We start from the raw sequence: 24,636 nt of genomic DNA, 5'->3' as shown, positions 1-24,636 counted from the left end.
CGGGCTCCCGTCTCCGGGCACGTCAGCCGGGGACGAGCTACGCTTGTGAACCATCAACCACCGCAGGAGGGGTGCACGGGGGGCGCGCTCCCCCCCCCCCCCCCCGGAGGAGGGCACCGGCGTCCGGCCCCGCCGCTGCGCGCAGGGAGCGCGCACGGTGCGCGCCGCCCCGCGCCCCCCGCCCGGCGCCGCCCCCGCCGCGGCGGGCGGCCGAAGGCAGAGCGCGGACAGACCCCGCCGCAAAGCCCCCGGCCCACAAAGCGCCGGGCCCCTCCCACGGCACGGTGGGGGACCCCCGCCGGGAGCCGCCCCGCCGCACCGGGAGCCCGGCTGCGAGGCTCGCACGCCTCCGCTTTGAACAATGGGGCCCCGCGCCCCGCCTCCGTGCACAGCAGCCCCTGCCTGCGTGCCTCGCGGGGCGGCCAGCGCCGCTTCGAGGAGCGCAGCCATCGCCGTGCACGCCCGGTGCGGGCGGGTTGTCGGCAGCCGTGGCACCGAGCGCGCTGTCAGCCTGTCTCGGCCATTAGGACTCGCGCCGCTGAAATGGCCAGGCTGGCTGAGCTCGGCCCCTGGGCACCAGGTTGAACGCTGCTGATGCTTAACGCAAGACTGGAACCCGGGGAAGCCGGGGATTAAATTCACACCTCGCTCAAGGCAAGCCTTTGGAAATGGTGCACAATGCAAGCGTGCAAAAGATGGCTTCCCACTTCACGTTTCTACGCGAACCGGCATCTTATCATAAATACAACCGAGAAAAAAAAAAATTGAGCGCTGCCTCCTCTTTCAAAAAGCACACTTTTAAGAAAACAGACACCTACAATTTATTGCAAGCATTCGTTAACAGCTCTAGGCATGCAACAAACATTCAAAATTGCACAAAGTCTGGCTTTACACCAGCTGCTTCAGAGCATTATGACAGATGAAGCCCACATGTACTTAACCACGCACATTTCAGAAGTTATTTTTACAAAGAAAAATGAGCAAAATTATCCCAACTATATGTCAGCATCTATATTTTAGTACCAGATTTGGGGCAAATGCTGTTGGTAGACTGATGTTCCGAAAATTTTCAAATATACCAAGTCCTGTGATGCACAAAAATAGGTGCGCTTTTTAGAGCATTACTCATAATAGCAAGCCATTACCAAAGCCAGTGCTATAAATGTTTCCGTTTCATATTTAGCTGAAACCCAACTGTCTCTTTGAACATCCCAGACCCATCTGCTGGCAACCTAAAGGAAAGAAAAGATAAAGCCATTTGTGAGATTATATATAGCACAATTTTTATACTTTAAATAACACGTGCATTACATAAATGCTGACATAATTGCATTATGAGAGCCACAAGTAGTAAAAGCAACTGCAAAATGACAGTGAAAATGAACAAATGCAATCTGATATGAAAATATATGTTCTGTCTTCACATTAAAGCTCCCACCCCAGTTGTCCCAGAAATGTCTACACCAAAAACTCAGCTCTGTCATGTTCACTTCTTACCACTTTAGCATACTGTAACAGCATCCCTTCAAACATGACATCGACAGACACCATTTCTGGCAACAAATCCAAGTAAAAAGTGATTGCCAATTCCACCTCTACCAGTATACTTGTGACTATCTACTGGGCTCTCATTTTTTTTGGTAAAATTCTTCTGAAAGCTAACGTGTAAATTCACTGCTAAAATAAATATAATCTTCAAGAGAAAAATAATAAATAAAAAGTTAATTTGGAACATTTCAGTAATCCATCTTTCTCCTACAGCTCTACACCCATATAGTACGAATTAGGAAGCAATGTACTGCACCAGGGCTCCAGGAAAAGTGGGTAGATGTAGGACCTTCATAGACTAGCCTCAGACAGCATCCCTTCAAACAGTATTTCACAGAAGCCATTAAGAACAAGGTATGACATCACCTGAGCAAAACACCAGGTTTTAACACCAGCTGCGGTTCAACTACTATAAGTGTTTTCTAATTCTCAGCAAGAGACAAAAAAGTGTGCTGAAGGCCAAAGACAGCTTGCAACACATGTAAATTATCACACAACACAGGAAAATTGCAGTCAAATAAATACTTTTTGTTTTGGTTGTACCAAGTTCAGGTCACTGTTGTCCCAGGTGTAGTCCCAGGAGTATCCATTTGGTGGCAGCTCCAGTTAAAACAGTTTCCATTCCTTTCCTTGCACCTATTCCTTCCCATATCACCCCCTGCCACAACTGCACTGCATTTTACTCTGACATTTGATGACCTAACTGAAGATCAAACTTCTCTAGAAATAGAGGAGGAAAAAAATATTCACTGGTGTCATGCAATTGTACTGGCACAGCACACAGTGGAAATAACCAGTCGATAGAGAAAAGCAGCATGGGCTCCTTACCACCGTTACTGAACTCAAAACAAAACAAACAAACAAAAAACAACCTAAACCAAACACACACCTTAACAGGGTTAGTCAGAAACACAGCAGTGCCTTTGTCACCTAGTACACTACTTCCCTAAGGAACCTAAAAGCTCCAAGACTACTTCATGTTACATTGCTCTATGTGGATTAATGCCTAGGAGATAACATACGCTTCTAACAATTACTTTCAATTTGCAAAAGATATTAAGAATAATTCGTTTGCTCACATGTATTGCTTGACCTGCCTTTTCCACAATTAGCACTGATACCACGTACTTATAACGGTCAAAGCCCATTTCCTTCGTAGCTGTTAATATCTCTTCAGAGATTGAAGCACACAAGGAGGGACTAGAAACTGCATCATAGTTGCCTTGTTGAAGTTTATTCTATCAAAAACAATTTTGAAAGATCTTAGTTTTCATCCAGGTAGTTCTTTGCAAGAAATTTTTACAGGTATTTTCATTAGAAAAAATAAGGAGTAGAATAGACTGTAAAATATAGCTGCTGCTCCCAAACAGCAAAAGCTGCACTATTTTTAATATGAAATGCTTTATCTATTTTTTGAAAGTTACAATTACACATATACAGCCAATCTCATTTCAACAAACAGGGGTGTATTATTCTCCAGCACTTAGGCTCACTTCACTGGAAAATAGTTCTACAAATACCTGTTCCATATATTGAAGGCCTGTCTTCAGAATTACAAGAGTTAGTTGTAACTTTTCAAGGTATCAGGAGCAGCTACATTTTAACAGATTGTTCTTATTATTTTCTGCTTAATTTTTATGTGTGGCAGTCAGACTGTCAAGGACACCAAGCGTATGTTATGCTGGTCAAGTGATATTAACAGAACCAATCAAAGTAGAATTTCACAAATCCAAGATCAGGATCTTTGGATATCCAGATATTTTGGAGGGAGGCCAGGGTACTTTGAATTGTACTATAGCTTACTTCGATTAGAAATGGGTAAGAGTTTAAGCTTCAGCTCCATCTGAACAGCACATGCTTAGTGGCTAACTCGCAGAGGGCCTTCTGCACCTTGTGAAACATAGTACATTTATACTACATGTGTGCCAAAACTTAAGTCTGCAAACATTTATGCCTATGTTTTAAGTTCATATTAATGGAACAGCGGAAGTTGCTTAATCTTTGCAAGACAAACTGCTGTTGAAAAAAAAAAAAGTAGAAAATTCATTTAAAAAGTACTATACCGTTAGTATTGCTTGAGCTTTGTCTCTTACTAAATAATCCCGAAACTTATTATATGACTCTAGTCTGTATGTATTAGCATATTTTATCTTTGCCCTACTAGCTCTGAATGGCAGTCGCCTATTTTTTGTTGAATCACTGAAATATTCTTCTTCCAGGGGAGCTAAAGGTTCAAAAACAGATTGCTTCCATTTTCCTTTCATCTGTGCAAAAATAATAAGAAAGTCTGCATTAGATGTAAATGGCTTAGTGTTTTACAGGCTCTAAATGATACTTTATGGTATATAGTTATGAGGAAAAAAACAGTCTATGTTATGAAAAAGCAGAAAAGCTAGAAATTTGAGATTTTTTCCTCTGGCTGTTTTAAGACCTTCACTTTCACTGAAAAAGAGAATGGTGGTTAACTTCTGTTCAATTTTCATTTATTTTCCAATGAAGCCTCAATTAAGTTTGTATTTAATCTCAGTCAAGCAAGTATGCCATACCTGCACTCTGCATTCACTCCCTTTTATAGGGGAAAAAAAAAATGTGCCTGAGACTGTTAATCACAATTTCAAGCTTTTCATTCAAAAATTATACACAAAATCCAAAATATATGCTTGGTTCATTTACTAGGAAATTTTACTTGTCCTCACTGCTGTGATGCTACTAAATAAATGCCTTATGTATTAATGTCTTAATGTGCTCATTAAAAAGAAAAAGATACTTTCATCTGCAAGCTTTGTAATTTTGCTTGGAACTTCAAAGCAGAGTAGTAATTCTTTATGTGTCATGAGAACTCTGAAGATCCAAGTTTTCTCCCCATCCAGCTCATGCATCATTCTTGCATGCATCTCATCAGCATCATTCTTTTAATACACATAACAAAACTTGGCCTTCTATGAATGCAAGCAGCAAGTCTGATGATGCATACAGATGTCATCACCTGCTGTCCTCCACAGTTGGCTTAAAACACAATTGTAAAACAATAACAAAAGACAGAGACAGAAAAGCACGTGGGTATGCTAAAAATGAGATTGTAACAACTGCTACAGACCGTGGTCTTCAATACCAGCTACCTCCTAACCACATTCCAGTTTTGCTGATTCTTCAGCCCCTTGCTCCACTTTCTTACTACAGAGAGAACTTAGACCAGAGAAAATCATCAGCTACTTGCCAGAAGAGAGCATGAGGGTGATATAACACTACAGGGAAAGGCTTATGTTAAAAGGCATAGGGAAAAAAATACATTTGTGGGTAACAGAAAGCTCTAATAATAACTATTTGAAAAGATGCACTACTTTGGGGTTCACAAATCTTTCAGTCAGAGGAGTTTGAGAATAAGGGATGCAATGCAGTTTCTTCCTTATGATATCACTCATTAGCCATGTTGACACTAAAGACGTTACCTGCATCTCTCTCCCAGTTCCTCACCGTTGGATAACTCTGCTACAAACTAGTGATGTTGGCAGCCCTAATGCAAAGTGGCTGCAGGTGTTTGTTGATACTATGCCAACAGCACAAGCTCTGAATAGTACTGACATTACACTAAAACGGAAGGAGCAGACAAATTTGCACTGAGGCTGTGGACACTCATTGTCAGAAACTCAGAACTATGAAGGTTAAGCTATGAAAGCTGTAGCACCTATCTGCTTATCCCATGTCCTCTAGCAGGAGGGAAAAAAAAAATGAAAGGAAAAAAGAAAAATCAACTCTGCTATCTGAGCTTCCCAGATGAGTATCCCAAACCTTTTCAATATAACAGAGTCTGTGAAAATGGTTACAATCTAAACAGCAACTCTTTGCTATTGTGATTCAATATGAGTCACAAGATCTTCAGCCTGTACAATTGCAGACGGAAGAAAATTTGTGTCTATAGCACCCAACTTCAAATGGTGCTATTAGAAGCTTAACTGCTATTAGCAGTGACAAAAGTTTCCATAAACATTTCTTCTTTTGCTAATGAGGTAACCAAAATCCTTATTGATCTCTCTGCACGGTTTTATCGTTATGATTGTATTAACCAAGACTTTCAATGGGTTAATAAGTAAATCCACTTCTGTATTTCACCATACAAACACTAAGACGGTACAATTTGCTTCTTCATGTGCATTATTAGCGTGGGATTCCAAGTTCTAGCACAGTGTTGGGGGTCAGCCTCTTCTCACAGATAACTGGTGATAGGACTAGAGGGAATGGCCTCAAGTTGTGCCAGGGGAGGTTCAGGTTGGAAATGAGGAGACATTTCTTCTCAGAAAGAGCAGTCAGGCACTGGAACGGGTTGCCCAGGGAGGTGGTGGAGTCACCATCCCCGGGGGCGTTCAAGGAAAGGTTGGACGTGGTGCTTAGGGATATGGTTTAGTGGCTGACATCGGTAGTAGGGTGATGGTTGGGCCAGATGATTTTGAAGGTCATTTCCAACCCTAATGATTCTATTCTATGATTCTCAGTGTTGCCGTTACATTTCTATCGAGCCTCTACATCCCTCTGGAAAGGCCCTATCGAAGCCAGACAACCTGGTTTCACAGGGGCTGTACAGAAGTCGGCTCTCACGGTACTGGACTGTGCCGTGCTGGCTTAACCTTGGGCAGGCAGGAGCTTGTACACCAAGGGATGAGAGCCTCCGCCACTTGGACAAAACACCATTTCTCAACAGGCCGGCTTTAACGCCTGCGACAGGGCCACCAAAGCGGTGGCGAAGCGGCCACCCCCGCCAACCCCCCGGGGTGCACGCCGCCGCCGCCGCTACAACCGTTGCCGCCACCTTCACAGCCTCCACCAGCCGGCCCGGCCGCTCTCGCTGGGCAACCGACAGGCTCAGGCGCCGCTCAGCCTTGGGGCGCGTCTCCATGGCTCAACGCAGGCCGGGGGCCGCTGGTGCCGGCCAGCCCTCGCCTCCTTCCCGGCCGGCAGCGTGGGGCCGGGCGGGGCCTTCCCCCAGTACCCGCAGAGCGCCGTGACGCGGGGCGCGGGGCGGGCAGCAGGGAGGTAATGGCCGCCGGGCTGCGGCGAAAGAGGAGGGAGGGGGACGCGCTGCCTTGGCTCTTGGTTCCCCGCCGCCTTTATTCGGGGCACCGGGGGGTTGCCGCGGTCCCGTGGGCTTTGGTCTGATGCCCGGCCTCTGCTGGAGAAGCCTGGTGCGCCTCGGAGCGACGCGAAGGGCTGAATTTCGTGGTTTGTGAGCGCTTGGGGTTGGTGGGGAACCGCGGGCGGGGTGCTCCCGATGGCAGCTGGTAGCGGGTCCGTGTAGGAGCGGGGGTGTTTGTGGCGTTACCTGCGCAGTTTCGTAGCGATTCCCTAAAGCCTCGAATTCAGAAAATGGGTCTTGTGAGTCTGAATTCATAATTAAAGAGGAAACAACGTGTTGCGTATGTTTATTTAACGCTAAACCCCTTGCATTTTTATTGTCATCCTTTGTTTTTAAGCAATTTCTTAGCTGTCTTTTATGCCTTTTCAATGGAGAAACTTTTTTACTAAGTCAGAAATATATTCCTTCTTATTAGTGTGAATGGTTCTAATTTTTGCATATTGTTTCATATCTATCATATATATCTTTCATTCTATCTTTTTGCATATTCAGTATATGCTTCTGAATGAGTCTAAGTTCTGTTTAGACAAAGATGCAGGTAGTATTTATATTTGGATTGTTTTACCATTACTACCAACTCACGCGGAATTTACTTGCTCTTTTCTTGCTGGTAGCAAGAGACTACTGAAGCACTTGTTTTTGCTTGAAGTAACGTCAATTTCTGCACAAAGGTCAGAGATTTTGCAGAAGATACGTACAGGCTGTGATCTTTTTCTTCTGTCTGTCTTCATACAATCACAGAATGGTTTAGGTGGGAAGGAGCCTTAAAGACCACCCAGTTCCAGCCCCCTGCCATGGGCAGGGACACCTCCCACCAGACCAAGTTGCTCGAAGCCCCATCCAGCCTGGCCTTGAGCACCTCCAGGGATGGGGCATCCACAGCTTCTCTGGGCAGCCTGTGCCAGGGCCTCACCACAAAAGAATTTCTTCCTTGTCACTAGCTTGGTAGATGTAACCATTCAGAAATACACCAAACCGGTATATGCAAATAAGAGTAATTCTGTCCCTCCTCCTCCTGACTTTTCTACAAAGTGGTTCTGCTCAGAGAATTCCTTTCATAATATGTATAGATGAAAATTGCGTTCCAAAACTTAACCTGTTTACAGATTCTGTATTACTTATTTACAGATCCTATATTGCTATCTGTGTATCTGTGCTTACAGGTATCCTTCCATAGTAATTTGCTTGTTCTTACATACTTTCTTAATGCAAGAACCTTTTTTGTGTGTTCTAGATGGCACTCCCAGACGCAGTCAGTACTTGTCTTTCTCCACCTGTGCATTACATGATTTGCAAACTTGGATTTGAGAAAAAAGACATCTATGATATTAATGATATTGTGTCTGAAAATGGAGAAGTACATTGGCAAGCTGTTACAGAGCATTTGCATTACCTTGAATCAGGTTGGTGTTTACCTTCTATAGTAATGATACATAAAGACTGATGTAGAATCTCAGTACAGTTGATAGTACTACTGGCTCAGTCATAACATTTTATTACAGTATAGCATCAGTTTCACTTTCTAGAGTATATATATTACTTATCTACAAGGAGCTTTAAACATTTCATCCCCGTTTATTATTAAGTTATTGCTAACTCCTAAGATTCATGTAATCTGCGCTACATAGGTACCTCCTCCTTCCTTATTCTGCTCAATTCACAGCTCCTTGTGTGTTTATGTAAGAGATTCAGTCCTGCCTCATAATTGGTTTCTTCTATGCTCTTTATATGCTTTTTGCAGTAAATTTAAAACACCTGGGAGCAATCAGTAGTCCTACTACTGCTTCAGTTCTTATTTTCCCAACTTTCACTTCTGTACGTAGTTTGTAATTGTTTGTTAAGCAAAACAAAGTATCTGTGTCCTGATGAACTGGCTGATTTTTCGTTTGACAAACTGTAAGCTTTTATTAATTTCCAGAGATGGTAAAAATGATAGATATATCTGCCTCAAGCAATGTTGTTCAGTGAATCAGAATATATTTTGCTTCAAAATGTCCCACCAAAGAAAAGCAATGATACCACTCTATAAGCGCCACATCCATCTGCATTCTTTAATGGGTGTAAGTGGTGCAATTTGGTCGAGGCTTCTGAGCCTGCACTAGCTTCCAATTTGGTTGTATAGAATTACTGTACTCTTTCACTAATAGGTTCTTCTCCTTTCAAAGAAGATAGAACATAATAATCCCCTTTAATTCCATATGTTCTTGCATTAAGTCTTTTTTATTTTGTTTTGGAGAAGGCATTTGATCTTACCTGGTTTCACACTACGCTTTTCCGTAGTTCATTTGTGTGCTCTTTTGGACAGTAAATTGTAGTGTATCAGTTGTGTTAAAATAATCTGGATAAAATTGTTTGAGCTAAATACGTACACGGGCTACAGGAGATTTTACTTCTTATGGCTTTTAAAATATTGGACCTTTGTAAGTTTGGTATTCTAATCACCTGTTTTTCAATTGAAGATCAAAGTGTGGATTATGTCAAAAGTGTACAATCACTTGGACCTATATGTGAATCCATTAATTTGCACTTTAAATCTCTGACCAAAGAGCAATTCGTAGTTCAGTATTCAGCATGGTTCCGCTGGACAAACTACACGGAGGTATGGAAATGTCTGTTGACAGTTTGTATTTTGACACATGATCTCATTGTGGAAGTTCAGTATAAGAATAAACAAGAGAGATCAATGAACCAAAGTGATTAGAATTTGTAACTAATTGTCCTTCTGTGATACATTGTCACTTCTAATTTTCCTGACTCTATAGTTAGATTTTATATATGCTGCCACAAAAAGAACACGTGGTGCTTTGGGCCTGTTCTAAGCTAAGATGGTAGGATTTTCTGTAAAGACTAATAATAGGTGTCTAATATCAAATACTACCGTGTAAAGTTAGTTATAATGTTTCTTCAGATGTGAGCCTATAGATAAGTTGTGACCAAAAATACAAGAGATGGGCTAGGGAAGTAACCCTCCAGACATCTGCAGTTTTATCACCGTGGCATGGTTTTCATTCTGTAGTTGCATAATGACAATCACGGAGGAATATTTAGGTCATGTTTTTGTGTTCCTTTGACAATTTGATTTCTCCTTCTGAATATTTAATGCAATGTTCTTTGTCTTTTCCCCACAAATCACAGTTATTTCTTGAAGTATTTGATGTTCTACAATATGCACAAGCTACACAAGTTGCTCTTGGCTTAATGAAGCTAACATCATGCTTGGAGAGAGCTTTGGGTGATGTAAGTGCCACCATGTGTATTCAATTGCAGGTTTGGTTTTATAAAATGAGAACGAGCTCTTGGATTTAATTGCACTTTGAAAAACTGAAGTTACCCTGTAATGTAGTAGTACACAGTAGCATAGCAACACCTGCAGTTGGACAGATGTTCTTTTCTGGATCCAGTTGTGCTAATGGAAGTGTTCTGGTTCCCCTTCACCTGTGCTGGTAGAGTTGCTTGTGTAAATGCACTCACTAACTGATTTCATTTAAAAAAAGGAATGTTTGCTTAATCTGTGTGCATATAGTAGGTCTTTGCTGCTCTGAGTTATTTAACTGAAACAGAGCAGCATACTTTCCACAGATGACCTGCTGATGTATTAATTTCTGTGAGGAGAGGCAGGAGCAAACATGGGAATGGGCTGCTGGAGAACTTTCTTCAACACCCTGATTGTTTTCAGTAGTGAAAATGGTTAATGGATAATATAGTCAAGCTCTGTGTTTGAAATACAAAGAAATATACTGAATTATTTATGCTTTAATTGCTTTTACTTTTTTTTTCTTCTTTAATAGGTATATTTACTGATTGGTAAAGATTGTCCCTTCCTTCTAAGAGATTTGCTTGCTTCTGAGCAGCTTGCAGTTGTTTTTGGACAAGATGTAGTAAGTGCATAGTTTTGAAATAAGTAACAACTACAGAGCTGGTTTTCTTTTTGCCAGGTTTCCAAACATAACCTTTGCTTGCACTGCAAATTTTGTAATATATTGGGAAAATTTTCATTACGTAGGTGTCGCAGAAAATCTGGGAGATATATGGCAAAAAATAGTGAATATTGTAATTGTAAATGGTAATGATTTCTAAGGCAAGCACATATATTTTTACTTGCTTTTCTACATGAAAAGCCCACATACACAACGTATCATGTATTTGGCAAGGGGTAAGCAAGCCGCAGAGTTGTCTGCCTCTTTTTGAGTTGTACTACCTGAAAATACACACCTAATAAGCAGCTTCTAATAAGTTGTGTTTCTCTTCACTGCCACTGTAGTAAAATGGTTTATCACTGTTACCATACTACTTTTTTTTTTTCAATAGAGAAAAGTGGTTAGCCCATTCCCATTTGCATAAAAATAATAAAACAAAATTCTGATGACATTTACCCTCTTGTGTAAACAAAGTAGATAGTCTTTCTCATACAGTTTTACAAATGTAAATTTTTTGTTAGGACAGAGTATTGGTTGTATCTTGTTAGCCAGTCTAGTAGTTTTATAAGGATTATTTCTGGAATTCTTAGTGGTATGTGGAAATGTTCAATTCTTACAGTTAAACAGTTTCCCTTTTTGTTTGATAGTGGTCTGGGAATACAACTTTGAATGCAAATCCTGCCTTTTTTATGTAAATTTCTGCTAAATCATTGTGTATGTATCTGATAAGAGCTAAATTTGATCTTACTTGTTTTCCTGTCATAATTGTTTAGGATGTTTTTAAGTTTTATTCTTTCCTTATTATATTCTATAGCATGTACAAAAAAGTAAAGATTTCCTTTCAATACCTTTGGGAATTGCAACTAGTGAGTTGCCATTACTGTGACAAGCTGTGCCCAGTCATTTTGACAGTAGACATTATAGTTTCTCAGTAACTTCTCAAATTTTCTGTCAGGGAAAGACACAAGGTAATAAATAATAGATTTCTTCATGTAGTAATCATTTTGTTTATTAATTAGATGGATGTACTAAGGGTATTCATTGGATCACCGTATGGTCTGAATCTTCGTAATGTTTTGTGGCATGGGTTTGCATCCCCACAAGAAATTCCTGTGAAGTAAGTTAATAAAAAAACTTTATTTTCTTATCAGTCAGATTGACTGTTCCTAAAAAGCAATTAGTAAATTTTAGTATTTTAGTACTAAAGTGTCCTAAGGCCTTTGGCAGTATCCTGACAATTTTCTGCTGCTGCTGTTTTTGGAATTGGATTTCCATAGAATACTTAAGCCATTATGAAACCGGTCGGTTTTAGGACCAATGTGTTTTACTAACAGGAAAACTTAAGGTCTTTTGTGAAACACAGTTCCTTGTCTGTTAGGACAGTCAGGAATAACTTGGAACAAAAAGCAGGTTGGAGGAGCAGCAGCAGCAGCCAAGCAGAATACACAGATGCTTTTTTTTTTTTTTTTTTTTTCCTAATTCCACATTTTGTCATGCTTGTAAATGTAGTTAATCATTAAGCACCCCTACTCAAAAGGGATGGGTAGAACAGGTACTGGATCTTCTTTGAAAGAGCAGAATAAACCTTTGTCCCCAACCCACAAATGTGGATTTTTTTCAATAGATTTAGTTATATAGACTTTTCTAATATGTTATGGTATTCTCCCTAGATATTGTGCTATGCTGCTTTTTTTAACTGCAGGATTGGGTCAGTTATTACAGACATATCTTCTGAAAACTAAATCTATTTTAGTACATCGACCTTATGTGACCTTCATTACCTTAGAGGAGCTTGTTGCATTTCCAGGCAAGTATTTAACCTTTAGCTGTTTTTTATTGCTTCATTGTCCAAAAGTGCTGTTGAAAATAATGCAGTTTCCGCAGTTCTAAGACTGAATCTTTTAACTAAAATACCATATGCTGTCTCTAGATGAATCAATTGTGCTAGTAGGACCGCTTTTTAATACAAAAGCAATTCTACTCATTATCAAATCAAAAAATACTGTATTCCAAAATAATTGCAGCACACTGAAGTGTGTAACATTACTGCTTATGAAGACTTCAACTATATGTTCCAATCTTTTGATGATGAAAATTTATTTTATTTAATAGTCGTACAAAATCTTTAATTTTCTCCTGAATCAGGGGGTTTCAGGTGCAAAAGTCCCAGCAGGAGTACTCTGCATATTTCAGGGAAGGTGGTGGTGAAACAGTATGATGCCTCATCTTCAGTACCCTGATGCTTTTCTCAGGGAAGGACCTGAAGAGTGTCAGATGAAAATCTCCTCATCACCGTAGTTTCAGACCATATTTGGTGTATTTCCACTGTTTTTAGAGGAGCAACAACATATGAGGAATCCTGGTCTATACGGTGGCCATAGTCTGTGCTATTTAATCAATTTCTCAGTGAAACATCTGTTCATGGAACTGAGAATGGGGCTTTTTGAAACTATATCAAGCTGATAATATTCAAATCATCATGTAGTATAAATCCTGTAGCTGTTGGTGTGCTTCAGAAAAACATCTACTACAATTAAGTTGCACTTATTTTATGGCTTGTCATGGAACGTGTTTATAATATGATTTTCTAAGTGTCTTTTTTCGTTATGTGGTAGCATTGAAGTATGAAGTATTTATTATGCTAAATGTTGGTACAGAAAAATCTGATAAAATAGAAACAGTATTTTTATTTTTAAAATACTATTGTACTGATTCTTACTGAATTAAAGTGATTAAGATATATTATACTTTTTGAAGTATTTGAAGCAGGTGGAGAACATCCCAATAGAAACTGGGGCCAGTTGCTGTGTAATCTTTTAGTCTCAAAAACTGTAGGCATTTTTTACTGTGTTTATTCTGTCACTTTATATTATTAGTAGAAATGCAATCTTATAAACTCAATTTCTGATATTAAATGTATCGTGATTGCTGTTCTACTTGCATAGTTGAAATAAATTGAATAGCTTTTAAGTCTCCCTTTATAAGTGCTGAAGTAATCTTTTCAATTAAATGTTAAGAATGAATTAGAAAAATGTAGATTGTATGTAACTTATCAATGTTGTTTTGCTAACTTGCAGATCTTAATCATGAAACACTTTGTGTAGCAGAAGAGCTAGTACAAGTGTCTAATTTTGTATTTAAATCAATGCTACCATTTTGGATGGCTGCTTTAACAGCTTTCAAGCAAAGCAGGTAATAGTTGATTTGTTTTTTCCCTATTTTTAGTCTTGCTCTGTAGTCTTTAGTCTTTCCATTTCTTTAGTCTTTTCATTTCTAGATATTTACTATTTATAGAATACCAGTCGGCAGCTCTTGTGGATTCCAAAGCATTTTGCTAAATCTGTTGCCTAAAAACATATAGTTACGCATCGTAACGATGGTCCTTCAGAAAGTTGGTGGACTTATTAGTTTATTTTGTGCCAACTAGAAATATAAACTATGTATTGAAATCTAAGCTGAGGAACTGCAGCAGATGTAGCAAAGGAGAAGAGCTTTAGAAAGTGAATGGAAGTAACTCTTCAGATATTAACGTTAAAAAAAAAATAGTACTTTTTTTTTTCCATCTTCTATGATCCACCTTTTTGTAAGTTAGTGTCATCTCTGAGCTGATTTGAACTAGGTAGTCAGCTTTTGTTGGGCACAGATAGTCATTAATATTTGTTTATAAGGTCCTCATTACAAAGGAATTTTGGTCTGGATTGTTTGGCCTGAAAGAATATCTCTAAGATGGCTCTAATTTCCATTTGGTTAATATTTATAAGGGAAGAAAAACCCTTTGGGTATCTCTGTTATTTTTTCAGGTATGCTGACTGTGTGATTCTCTTACTTCCTCAGCTGGAAGTTGGACTCAGATTGCTCTTCACTACAACTAATAAATGTCCAAATCGATTGCTAACAGCTGAGGTAAATTTCTGTCTAGTCAGTTATGATTTAGTACTCACAATATTTACAGAATAATTATTCTAGAAGCAAGGTGACACTTCCAGTTTTTCCTCCCCCAAAATTCCAAGAAATTGTGGAACATCGTTTACAAATTTCCAGTAAAGTTTCATTAACACCTTTTTTTTTCCTACTAAAAGTGGTATGAAAAACTACTTGAAGGTTAGTGTTCAAAAACAGTAGTTAAGGGATGAAAGTAGATCATGTTACATTTATTAAAAAAAAAATTTGCTAAAAAAATCGGAGCCTTTTTTTTTTTTTCTTTGCTATTCATGCACCTCCGGTATCTCACATAAATGAATAAGTATAACTTCAGTATGCCTGTCTATTTTGAAAAATCATATAATTCTTAATATCTTCTGTTCCAGCCTTCTGCTCTCTACACCACTTTTGATGAGGTAATTGTGATTTTATTTTTTTTAAATATGGATCAGTGAAAGAATTCAAGCATGTGCATGTTTCTTATTAGTAGAGATCAGAAAGCACTTTCTTGTTGTGTTGGATAAGGCATTACTTCTAAATTTTTCCAAATAGAAGATAATGGCAGAAAACATACCTTAAATTTGGCACCCCCCAGAAGATATCAAAATCAATACAAATTTTAATGAAGAGTTTTTAATTTATTCTAAATGTTTTTATTTTTTTATTTCGTCATCTCAAATAAACATATTCTGCCATTTTCCTAGATTCAGCTATTCAAAATAAATACAAATAAGCCTTGCCAGCAGAAGTCCTCAATTTTACAGCCCTTCTGAATTATCTCAAATAGTCAAATATTTAATCAGTAGTAAATATACACCTTGTTTCTGGAGTGGGAGAAATGTATTTGCTTAATATTAGAAAAGCTATTTACTTAGTGTTTTTCCTTTGATTATTTGGCTTTCAACAATGCATTTATGTTGAAATTACTTTTTCTAGATGCTAAAAAAGCATTTGGATAACGAAGAAATCAACCAGCTTCCTTCAGTTCTTGAAGAACCTGCCATGGCAAGTGTTTTGAAAATTCTTTTTGTGGTTGTTGTAATTTTGTTTGTTTCTCCTTTTTGTTGGTTTTATTTTTGTTTTCTTTCAGAATAATGATATATTTATGATAATTTATTTATTTATTCCATGTAGCTTATCTCAAGCACCCGAGAACCAAAAGGTTGTTACTTTTTTCACTGTGAAATATACAAAGTAGTACCTGACATGCTACATTTAATTAGGTTCTAAGATTGCCCTGTATGAAGTACAGATGTCTCAGAGGTGTTTGTTCTAGACTTCTGAAGATTATCTGAATAGAGCAGGAGAAAAACTGTTGCCACATGTGGGGAAAATTAAAACTGTTTTCTGACTTCTCTGGGGCACATGTAATACTAGGTGGGCAGATGGCATAAAAACATAGCTGCAAACCTACCAGAGAACATTCTGCATATTGTAACCCAAACGTAACAGTGAACATGAAAACTAGAGGTGTTGAATTTAGAGACTTCTGAGACTGCAAGAAAGACATGAGTTTATTGCACTGAGAGTCAGAGGCAGTGAAGCTATGTAGGAATTGGGACACAAATTTAAAGGAAATTTGTTGTTACCCTTCATGAAATAACGTGTATGTTAATTTTGAATTTCCTGAGAAGCTAGCAAGACGGACTAGTTGCCCTTTTGTTACGAGCATAGTGTGCATTGTTTTCTCTAAACAACTAAACGCCGCTTTTCCTATAGACACATATTTATTTTTCAGATGATATTCTGTACACTCACCACCACTGGTATAAATTTCCACAGGAATTTCTTTGGGATTTCTTGAACCACCAGGAGGGTCCACGTATAAGAGATCATTTAAGCCATGGAGAGATCAATCTAAAAACATTTCCTAGAGAATTGGCTAATCAGATAGTTGCATTTGCAATTACACTTCTCTGTAGATTCTCAGATGAAGACACAGTTGCTTTTAAGGTAGGGATCAATATTATGCTGTCAGAAGAATTTTCAGTTCTTTTGGGTGCTGAATGTAATTTTAGTTAGTGTCATGACTACGTATTTCTTTACAGCAGCTTTTCATGGAAATAAAGTGTTCCTCCAAGTAAAAAACTGTGCAAGTATGTTTTTCTAGTATTGTAGTAAAGTAAGTACAGAAAGTTTTCTGGAATAAGTCTTCTTACTGTATCTCAATTTGATTAACTATTCCTTATTTAGATAGTTGATCCATAGATTATAGTGATAGTACTATATATGATTTGTCAAATTATATTGATACTTAGCCTGTTTATCAGCTGTATTGTTGGAAAGGTATATAGAACAACTGTAGCTCAGCCATTGAGGTATGTAATGCTTGAGATTTTCTCTCTCTCTGAGACACTATAAATAATGTTTCAGAAGTGGAGATGCAGTTTGTGTCCACACTCTATATTGTGAATTTGTATACACCTTTTGTCTAGCAATACATTTTCCTTAACATTAGCAATTATTACATTCACTGTCACAAATTTCCTGTTCATATTTGGCATTACTTCCTTCAATATGAAACAAAAACCTTTGAGACAAATCTTCCATTTATAATTTGGATCTCTTTTTAGTTTCTCAAGATTTGCATGCTGCTGCATTGAGAGTTCATGGTTACTTTTCTCTCAGCTGCAGTCAGGTTTCATTGTTGAAATATGCCAAAGAAATCAAGCTTTAAAAACTCATTGTAATGATTATTGATTTAATCCCTCAGACATTTGAAATTAATTGACTTCAGTAGTGTAGGTAGCTTGCATAAAGTTAAGCATAAGTCTTAGTCTGCATCCAGTTAGGACAGTTTGAAGAAAATGTTGTATTTTGTCTGCTGACTGTCAACTGTTGATTTTGTAATCAGGAACACATGGTCATAAAACCACTGATGAATTGTGCAAGTTGCTACCGTTCTCGATTTCATCCAATTTCCCGACTCAAGAAACAGGTAAATGCTTACAGTTGAAAGCATTTTAGTCCATAAAATTGTGAATCCTTAAAATTAGTCTTAATTACTGTCTTCATGCTTTGATTACCCTAACATAAACCTTAACAATTTGTGTCACTTTATACAATTATGACTACTGAACTGATTACCAATTGTTGCAGTTTTTTTCTAAAATAGCCACTAAGAAAAATAAAATGTTATCTGTCAAAGATTGTACTTTACATACAATTTTTCATGGTACATTTTTGAATCTTAGGTGCTGGAATGTGTGAAGAGCATTCACTTATGGCCTGAATTACCAACAGTGTCTGAGGAACATGTTCAAGCAGTTAAAGGGTATGTATATGCTGTTTATAAAAAAAAAAAAAAAAAAGTTCTCAAAATCATTATGAACAATAGGATTTGAGATGAAAAGTGTCTCAAAATTCTTTACTACTAAGGTGATAGACACCAAAGAGGTTGTGGAAAGACCCCTTTGTTTTTCTTTTTAACTTAATCTGTGCTATACATATCTGTAACGCAAATACGGTGTAAAAACTACAAGCAATGCACTAACTAGAAGGCAATGAGGAACCATTTGAAAGCACCACAAAGGTGTTAGTGACTCCCTGTTCTGTTTCTGAAGAGATACTGAAGGAGCTGTTAGGAAAGTAAACTAGAAATTGAGCCCATCACAGCAAAAACAAAAAGATGTCTCACCAGATGTAAAACAGAAAAGAATTGCTTATTTTGAAAAGGGCTTGGTAACTAAATTAATGGAAGACTTTACACAAGATATTAAATAGGAAATTACACTGATTTAGATCTGACAGGTGAAAATGGAATGCACCAGGCACATATTCAGTATGCTTCACAATTTTAATGAATAAGCAGAAGATTAAGAGGAGTTTAAGAGACTACTGAGACTGAGAAAAGGCTGATTTTAATTGGAGAAGGAAAGTTATACTTAAAGGGAAAACCAAGACAGTAGAAAGAGGGGTTATCAAATACCTTGCTATGCAAAATATCTACATCTGAATCTATGCCATTTAGACAAATGAGCACTATACAGTGTTGTCATCTCAATCTTACTTTTTTTAATGTTTTATTTTTTTAAGGTTAGAAGGAAATACTGAAACTAGTTCTTTAATTTTGAAGATGGCTGAAATCCTCTGTCAATTACAGCAATATTTGCCCCAGGATTGCTGTAGTCCAGATGATCCTATCAATAGTGTTGTAACAGAGAGGTAAGTTTGATGTTTTCCTGGTTTCCACTGTCAACTTCTGCACGTAGCTCAGCACGAGAACTCTCAAACCTAAGTTACTCGTTTCCCTGCTTTCAGAACAGTACTTGAAATATTGCATGTATTTTTCCAATATTGCTGCTGCAACAATGAGACATTGTAGATCTGGGTCTTTATTTAGATTTAGTTTAGAATTCAGCATTGGGAAAAAAAATCAGACTGGGGAAGCAATATATGTAAATATGTATGTGCTGACTAGATTAAGTTGGCTTTAATCTAAAACTGCATCAGAAATTTTGTTTTAATGTGTTTGATGTCATAGCTATGCATGGCATTTAAAAATAGTAATATGTCACTACATAATTCTTTTCTTATGTGTTTTAGTAACAAGATTCTGAAATAGAAAATACGTTGTTACACTTTTCAGACATTAGAGGTATATGGGTAGGTCCAGTTAAAACTGACATGGAATAATGATCAAAACAACTTGTCTTTTAATTGGCCCTTTGTGGTACTCTGAAGAGGTTCATGACTAAATAAACATGATGGAACAAAGTGCTCCTAATCAAACCTATTGGGTGTGGGCAGGATAAGGCAAAGAGGATGGTATCCATTGCTTTACATATATAGACTGTGTGCCTTCCATTTTCTATTCATCAATTTGCATTTTTCTAATTTATTGAAAAGCAGCCCAATTGCTAAATTGGTAAACCATTTTAAGAGTTTTCTGCTTTTATCAGTTTTACTCATTAATGTTTTGCTGTCTAAGAGATAATTTTGGTGTGAAGGAGATTAAGAAACAGTTCTGTAAGAACAGTGTTTAAAGTGAAATGTGACACATTATGTTTGTAGATCAGAAAAGGACAGGAGAAATGTATTTGGTCGCCCTAACAATTCATAATCTGGTGCAGTTGATTAGAACAATGGCTGTACCACCTTTATATTGAGAAGTGTTAAGTCTGCTGTTTGTTCTGCCTGTAAGAAAGTCAATACACTAGTGGGAGTATTAGTTAATACCATTTGTCTGAGTAAGTTTTGTTATGATAGATGATAATCCATTGTGAATTGAAGTATAGTGGGAGGCTCCAACCACAGCAATGCTCTGATTTGGTATATTCAGTGTATCATTTCAGCTAGACGTTTTTGTTTGTCATTGTATTTCTTTGATTTGAAGTGGGAAACACATTCATCACCAGTAATTTTTCAATTGTATTTAGTAAAGCGATAGAGTACACAGAGTGTATAAAGATCTTTTTTTGGTCATGAGGTAGGAGTAATTAGTTTTCTAAGTTAAAACATTGCAAATCTAACCATACCAAATATGAAATATATTTCATGTTAGATGCATCTAGCAAAAGATTGAAATTAACAATTACTTCCTCTTTTGGAGGCTGTTGGTAAAACTTTGTGATAAACACATTTGCACACTTTATTCTCCACGACCTGTTCTGGAAGTATTAGTGGTACTCCGTAAAATATGCACACAGTGCCATCAAGTGTCAGAACAAGTTATTACCAGCACTGAGTTGAGATATAAACAGTGGATGAAAAAGACGCTACGTTCTCGCCAAAGGCATAACTATCTACGAATGTTAAACAGGTTGGTTGATGTTTTTTCTTTACTTTGTGGCTATGTTTATGGTGCTGTGGTATAGTGGCTGCATGCTGCTGTTGCTAGCTTCCAGTGTTTTGTTTTACAAGTTTAAAATACGCAGCGTTTATGTTCTCATTAAAAATTTCAGAGTTAAGTGTCAACACAGGTTTATGTTATGTAGTAATATTGAAATAACAGAAAATCTCAAATTGGAGACCAATTTAATATTGTTGTTTTTTTAGCACTGCTAGACTACTACAGTGTAAATTATAAGCTTTCAAATAAAAGTATCATTTAAATGTTAGATTATATATATATATTTCCTGCTTTTCCTATTTAAGCATAAAAATGCCATTCGAGTTTTACCTGAATGCAATATGTTAAATTGATTTCAAGACTCTACCTACTTCGGTTCTGCTTTTTATCATGGCTGGGTCAGCATCTTTTAGATAGAAGAGAGATTTTTAGGATTCCATTAATTTTGTTCCCATTCACAAGTGTTTTTCAAGGATTTACGAATCTGCTTTAAAAACTGGGAAAACTGTAAGCGCAATTTTCTTGGCCAGGTTTTTTAACGTATCCCTCAAAACGTTAAAACACGTTATTTAAGAAACAGTGTAAACTGAAAATGCATATTTGTAATTCAGTTGATCTCCATTTTATTATCTGTGGGGTAATGGGTTCTGGTGAGGTTTTCTTTGGAGTCTTATTTATATGTATTTCTCTTCTGAGGTTTCATAATTTATAGTCTTTGTATAGTTTTGATACTTGGCCTGTTTTTGTCTGACTGACTTTTGTAGTCTCTTTTTGTACTATTAAATATCCAACTATTTAGGATGGATCCAGAAGTGTAAGGAATTTTTTATATTAGTGATTTCAATTTAATTTGGATTTAGTTTGTTTATAATTAAATACTTTTCCTTATTTCTAGTATTAAGTTTTTGTCTCCGGTGTTGCGGCTCATCTTACTGTTGATTACTCTGGAAGTAGTCAATGTCCATTTGATTTGTAAGAAGACTCCTTTTGATTATCAGCAGTATCTAAAGTGAGTATATATAACTTATATTGTGATAGTTGGGAGTTATGCGCACTCTTTTTGTGGCCATTTGAATAAATTTGATCTGTAGTGTAAATCCTGTAAAGAAGAAAAAAAGGAGCAGCATGACTTATTGCAGAAGAATTATCATCCTTCTTTCTATCATTAGTCATCAGTTATGTTATACAATGTTCACTAAGGACTAAAATAAGTTAGTTGAAAATATGTGGTTCAGTTATTCATTTTTAATTCATTTTATTCAGTTATAATTTTTAATTATTAGACTCCTCCTTAGTATAAACAGAGAATGATCACATTGAAAAATTTAGTATATAAAAGCGGTATTTAATATGTTAGTAATTTTACTCCTCGTGTGTCAGTTAACAGACGATTGTATTCTGAAACATCTGACTGAGAAAAGAAAAGCAGTATGGGGAAAATTGTACTACACATTATATGACTGCATTCTTTCTCTGTCAGTGTTTAATTGCAGTTCTGAAAATCATTGCTTCTAGCAGTGAGAATGAACAAGTGCATTTCTTTCAGAAGTAGAAGTAGCAACTTTAAGTCAGGCACTGAGAGCTTTTTATTTTTAAGTCCTTTAATGAGTTTTTCTTCTGTTTTTATTTCTCATAGGTTTTTGAAGTCAGTCTTGCAGTATACTGAGAACTTGGTGACATACACAAGCCCAGAGAAAAACAAGTGGGACGAAACCGAAGAGCTTACAAATAAGGCTTTGATAAAAATAAGGGAATTCAGTGACAGAAAGCTAACATTAATTCAGTCAGCTACGTAAATTAAATAGTTTTAAAGTTATTAGGATATTGTTATATCTTAAGAGTTTTTAAGTCCTCAAACTTGATGAGTCTAAGGTTTAAAAGCAAACTTCATCAGTCATTGTAAAATTTTGGATGCAAAATGTATTGTTTTTATTAGAAGGCTGTTGAGACTGGAGTTCAATAATCAAGCTTCTGAAGAATGAGCTGTTTGCCAAATCCATTGAAAAGGATTGACTGCAAGCCCATTCAGGATGATGCAAGTTCTACTTTATTATGTTTTGTAGCTTGATTTTTTTTATATAAAAAGTTTTTTATTATACTGAAAGCATCTAAGAAAAGAGCATGAATAAAAGCTCTGGAAAAAAAAAAATCAAATCCCTAAAGATTTATTGTATGTGTTGATGAAATACACTGGAAATAGTTTCAAGTGCTGTGATCAACAGATTAAGAAACAATGAATAGTACAACATTTAAGGTAAAGTAATGCTCATTGACAGCTATAATTGTTTATATTAGTTCAAAACAGCCAGGTCATGCATGATGTGTGTCATTTGTTTAATTTATCTGCTCATTCCCAATACATATCTAGTTAGTAAGTTAAATGCATGTAAATTAAATATGTACTCTAAAGTGTACACAATCACAGACATGTATTTACTATGGTTCAAAAAGTTATCTTTGTTTTGCATACAAGATTCCTTTGAATATATATATATATTTTTTCAAAATACTTTCTCCCATATTCTTGTCTGCAAAGACTAGAATTTCAAAGGAATGCATCAAGTTAAGAATGGATTCACAGAAGATAACTAATCTCTATCCATTTCTTTCTCCTGTGGAGAGCAAAACCAGAGGGTAATGTCTGGAGATCGTTTGATTATACAAATGATTAGAGATTCAAGTTACATTTTAATAAGATTCTTTGACTGGAAATCACAGTGAGGGAATCACTAGTTCAGTGAGGGGGGTAGATATAAAGTAAAATCATGTTGCTTCCTTTATGCTACCCTTTCAATATATTAGTTGTAATTTTGTAATTTAACTATGTCACTTTCCAAGGTTTTTTAGCTATCCTAAAACTAAAGGATATGAAGAAGTGGGAATTAGAGGAAAAAAAGGATTTAAACTAGGAATAATTAATTGAATGCAATCTTTCAGTCACAGTATAAAATTTCAGCTTTTTTAACAGCTGAAGTGGCAAATTTAATTATATTAGGAAGATGCATTTTCTATCTGTTGACTTTGCTCAGAAGTGTTAACTTCTGCTAGGCGTAGCTTGGTAGTTACTTTTATGACACTTGCTTTGATGGTGGTAAGTGTTATAAGGCAAAAAAATATTAAAGCTTTGCCTATTTGTTGAGGAAAGAGATTAAGAAGTTAAAACTCCTAGTGTTTTAAAAGTGCATAAATAGATGACATGCTTTCTCCTTGTTGAAAATATGTTCTTGTACTGAAAAGCACCTTACAGACCGTGTGTATTTTCAACAACATAAAAGTTCTCCTTTTCTTCCTATATTTAAACTTCATTAAAATGATCTTGCACACTATTCTCTTCATCTGTGTTTACCTAAGAAGGAGAGCATTGACAGTTTCTCATTTACTAATTAATGCCACAGACTTGTTTTGCTGCTTTAAGTCTGCAGTAAGAAACATGATGGACTTCTGGCAATTTTGTTTTTCCTACCTCTGAAGCTCCCTGATGGGAACATTGCTACCGTCTATTGGTTAGACAAATCTGGAACAGACTAGGACAATCCAATTAATTCTGTCTTGATGCTGTTATTTCTTAGACATTTGTAGTGGAGCTGCATGCAAGGCTTATGGTTTCTTCCTGTTGTTACAAGACTTACAGAATAGAGTTGCAGAATAAGTTTATATTCTGCAATGCACCTAGGAGAGCAAATGGCAAGAGACATGATAAAATCATTGGTTTTGTCCTTTATCAGTTACTTGAAATGACTTCTCTGCTCCAGTTGTTATATTTGCCATCTGTTTGGAATCACTTGGAGTTTTAAGATACAGTAGGTTCAGAGTCAGGACTCCAGTATTCCCAAGAATAAAAGAAGTTTGGAATAACCAAAAGTATCTAGTGGGTGCATGCATGAGTAAAGCTGACAAAACACTTGATGTTTAAATGCAAGTGTTCTGATTTTTCTGTTGTCCTAAACATAATTCTGGGACTGAGCTATCCAAAACTGCGCAGTCTCCTGTTAAGTGTATAAATATTTGCTCAGTCTTTTTAAAAATGTTTTCTCTTCTAGACATTTGAAATTTCAAGAACATAGAAAATGTCTTCTTGCAAGCGTGGCATTTTATCCAAGTATTACTTTTGCCAGTTTTATTTCTTGGCCCTGCTCCCTGAGGTCTGCATTTTCCTAAAGGTAGTACAGTGAAGGTGTATAGACATAGGTGCAGAATCTGTAAAGTAGTCTGAGGAAGGTAGTTGAAATATTTTGTTTAAAAAGGATCTCTGAAACCTGGGTAATGCTAATGAGGGAGTGAGAATTCTTCAGTTAGTTCTTCCAAGTTCAATTAGTTAACTTGTATTTGTG

At 37.0% G+C, this 24,636-nt stretch overlaps 2 protein-coding genes across 7 annotated transcripts; one reads left to right on the top strand and one right to left on the bottom strand.

Annotated features, from left to right (window-relative positions):
- Positions 1 to 459: 459 nt before the first annotated feature.
- On the bottom strand, positions 460 to 6,491 carry DYNLT2 (dynein light chain Tctex-type 2). 3 transcript variants are annotated; one of them, XM_080587279.1, is made up of 4 exons: positions 6,353 to 6,491; positions 3,612 to 3,812; positions 2,628 to 2,786; positions 460 to 1,232 (listed from the first exon to the last, which is right to left on the bottom strand). In XM_080587279.1, the coding sequence occupies exons 1-4, from the start codon at positions 6,437 to 6,439 to the stop codon at positions 1,122 to 1,124; spliced, it is 558 nt and encodes a 185-aa protein (XP_080443405.1). In that variant the 5' UTR covers positions 6,440 to 6,491; the 3' UTR covers positions 460 to 1,121. The 3 variants fall into 3 exon arrangements, with proteins under 3 accessions (XP_080443405.1, XP_080443404.1, XP_080443406.1); XM_080587278.1 differs by having other exon boundaries at positions 6,341 to 6,476; XM_080587280.1 differs by lacking the exon at positions 6,353 to 6,491 and adding an exon at positions 4,998 to 6,334.
- Positions 6,438 to 23,629, top strand: ERMARD (ER membrane associated RNA degradation). 4 transcript variants are annotated; one of them, XM_080587273.1, is made up of 18 exons: positions 6,438 to 6,576; positions 7,911 to 8,079; positions 9,136 to 9,275; positions 9,812 to 9,913; positions 10,465 to 10,554; positions 11,613 to 11,710; positions 12,264 to 12,400; positions 13,671 to 13,785; positions 14,394 to 14,496; positions 14,901 to 14,930; positions 15,451 to 15,519; positions 16,297 to 16,467; positions 17,369 to 17,452; positions 17,709 to 17,788; positions 18,550 to 18,678; positions 20,066 to 20,275; positions 21,201 to 21,314; positions 21,942 to 23,629. In XM_080587273.1, the coding sequence occupies exons 2-18, from the start codon at positions 7,911 to 7,913 to the stop codon at positions 22,099 to 22,101; spliced, it is 2,001 nt and encodes a 666-aa protein (XP_080443399.1). In that variant the 5' UTR covers positions 6,438 to 6,576; the 3' UTR covers positions 22,102 to 23,629. The 4 variants fall into 4 exon arrangements, with proteins under 4 accessions (XP_080443399.1, XP_080443396.1, XP_080443397.1 ...); XM_080587270.1 differs by having other exon boundaries at positions 6,545 to 6,725; XM_080587271.1 differs by having other exon boundaries at positions 6,564 to 6,762.
- Positions 23,630 to 24,636: the final 1,007 nt, after the last annotated feature.

This window comes from Anser brachyrhynchus (assembly GCF_964034855.1).
Source record: "Anser brachyrhynchus genome assembly, chromosome: 3".
Lineage (NCBI taxonomy): Eukaryota > Metazoa > Chordata > Aves > Anseriformes > Anatidae > Anser > Anser brachyrhynchus.
This window is presented reverse-complemented; position numbering and strand designations above follow the sequence as displayed.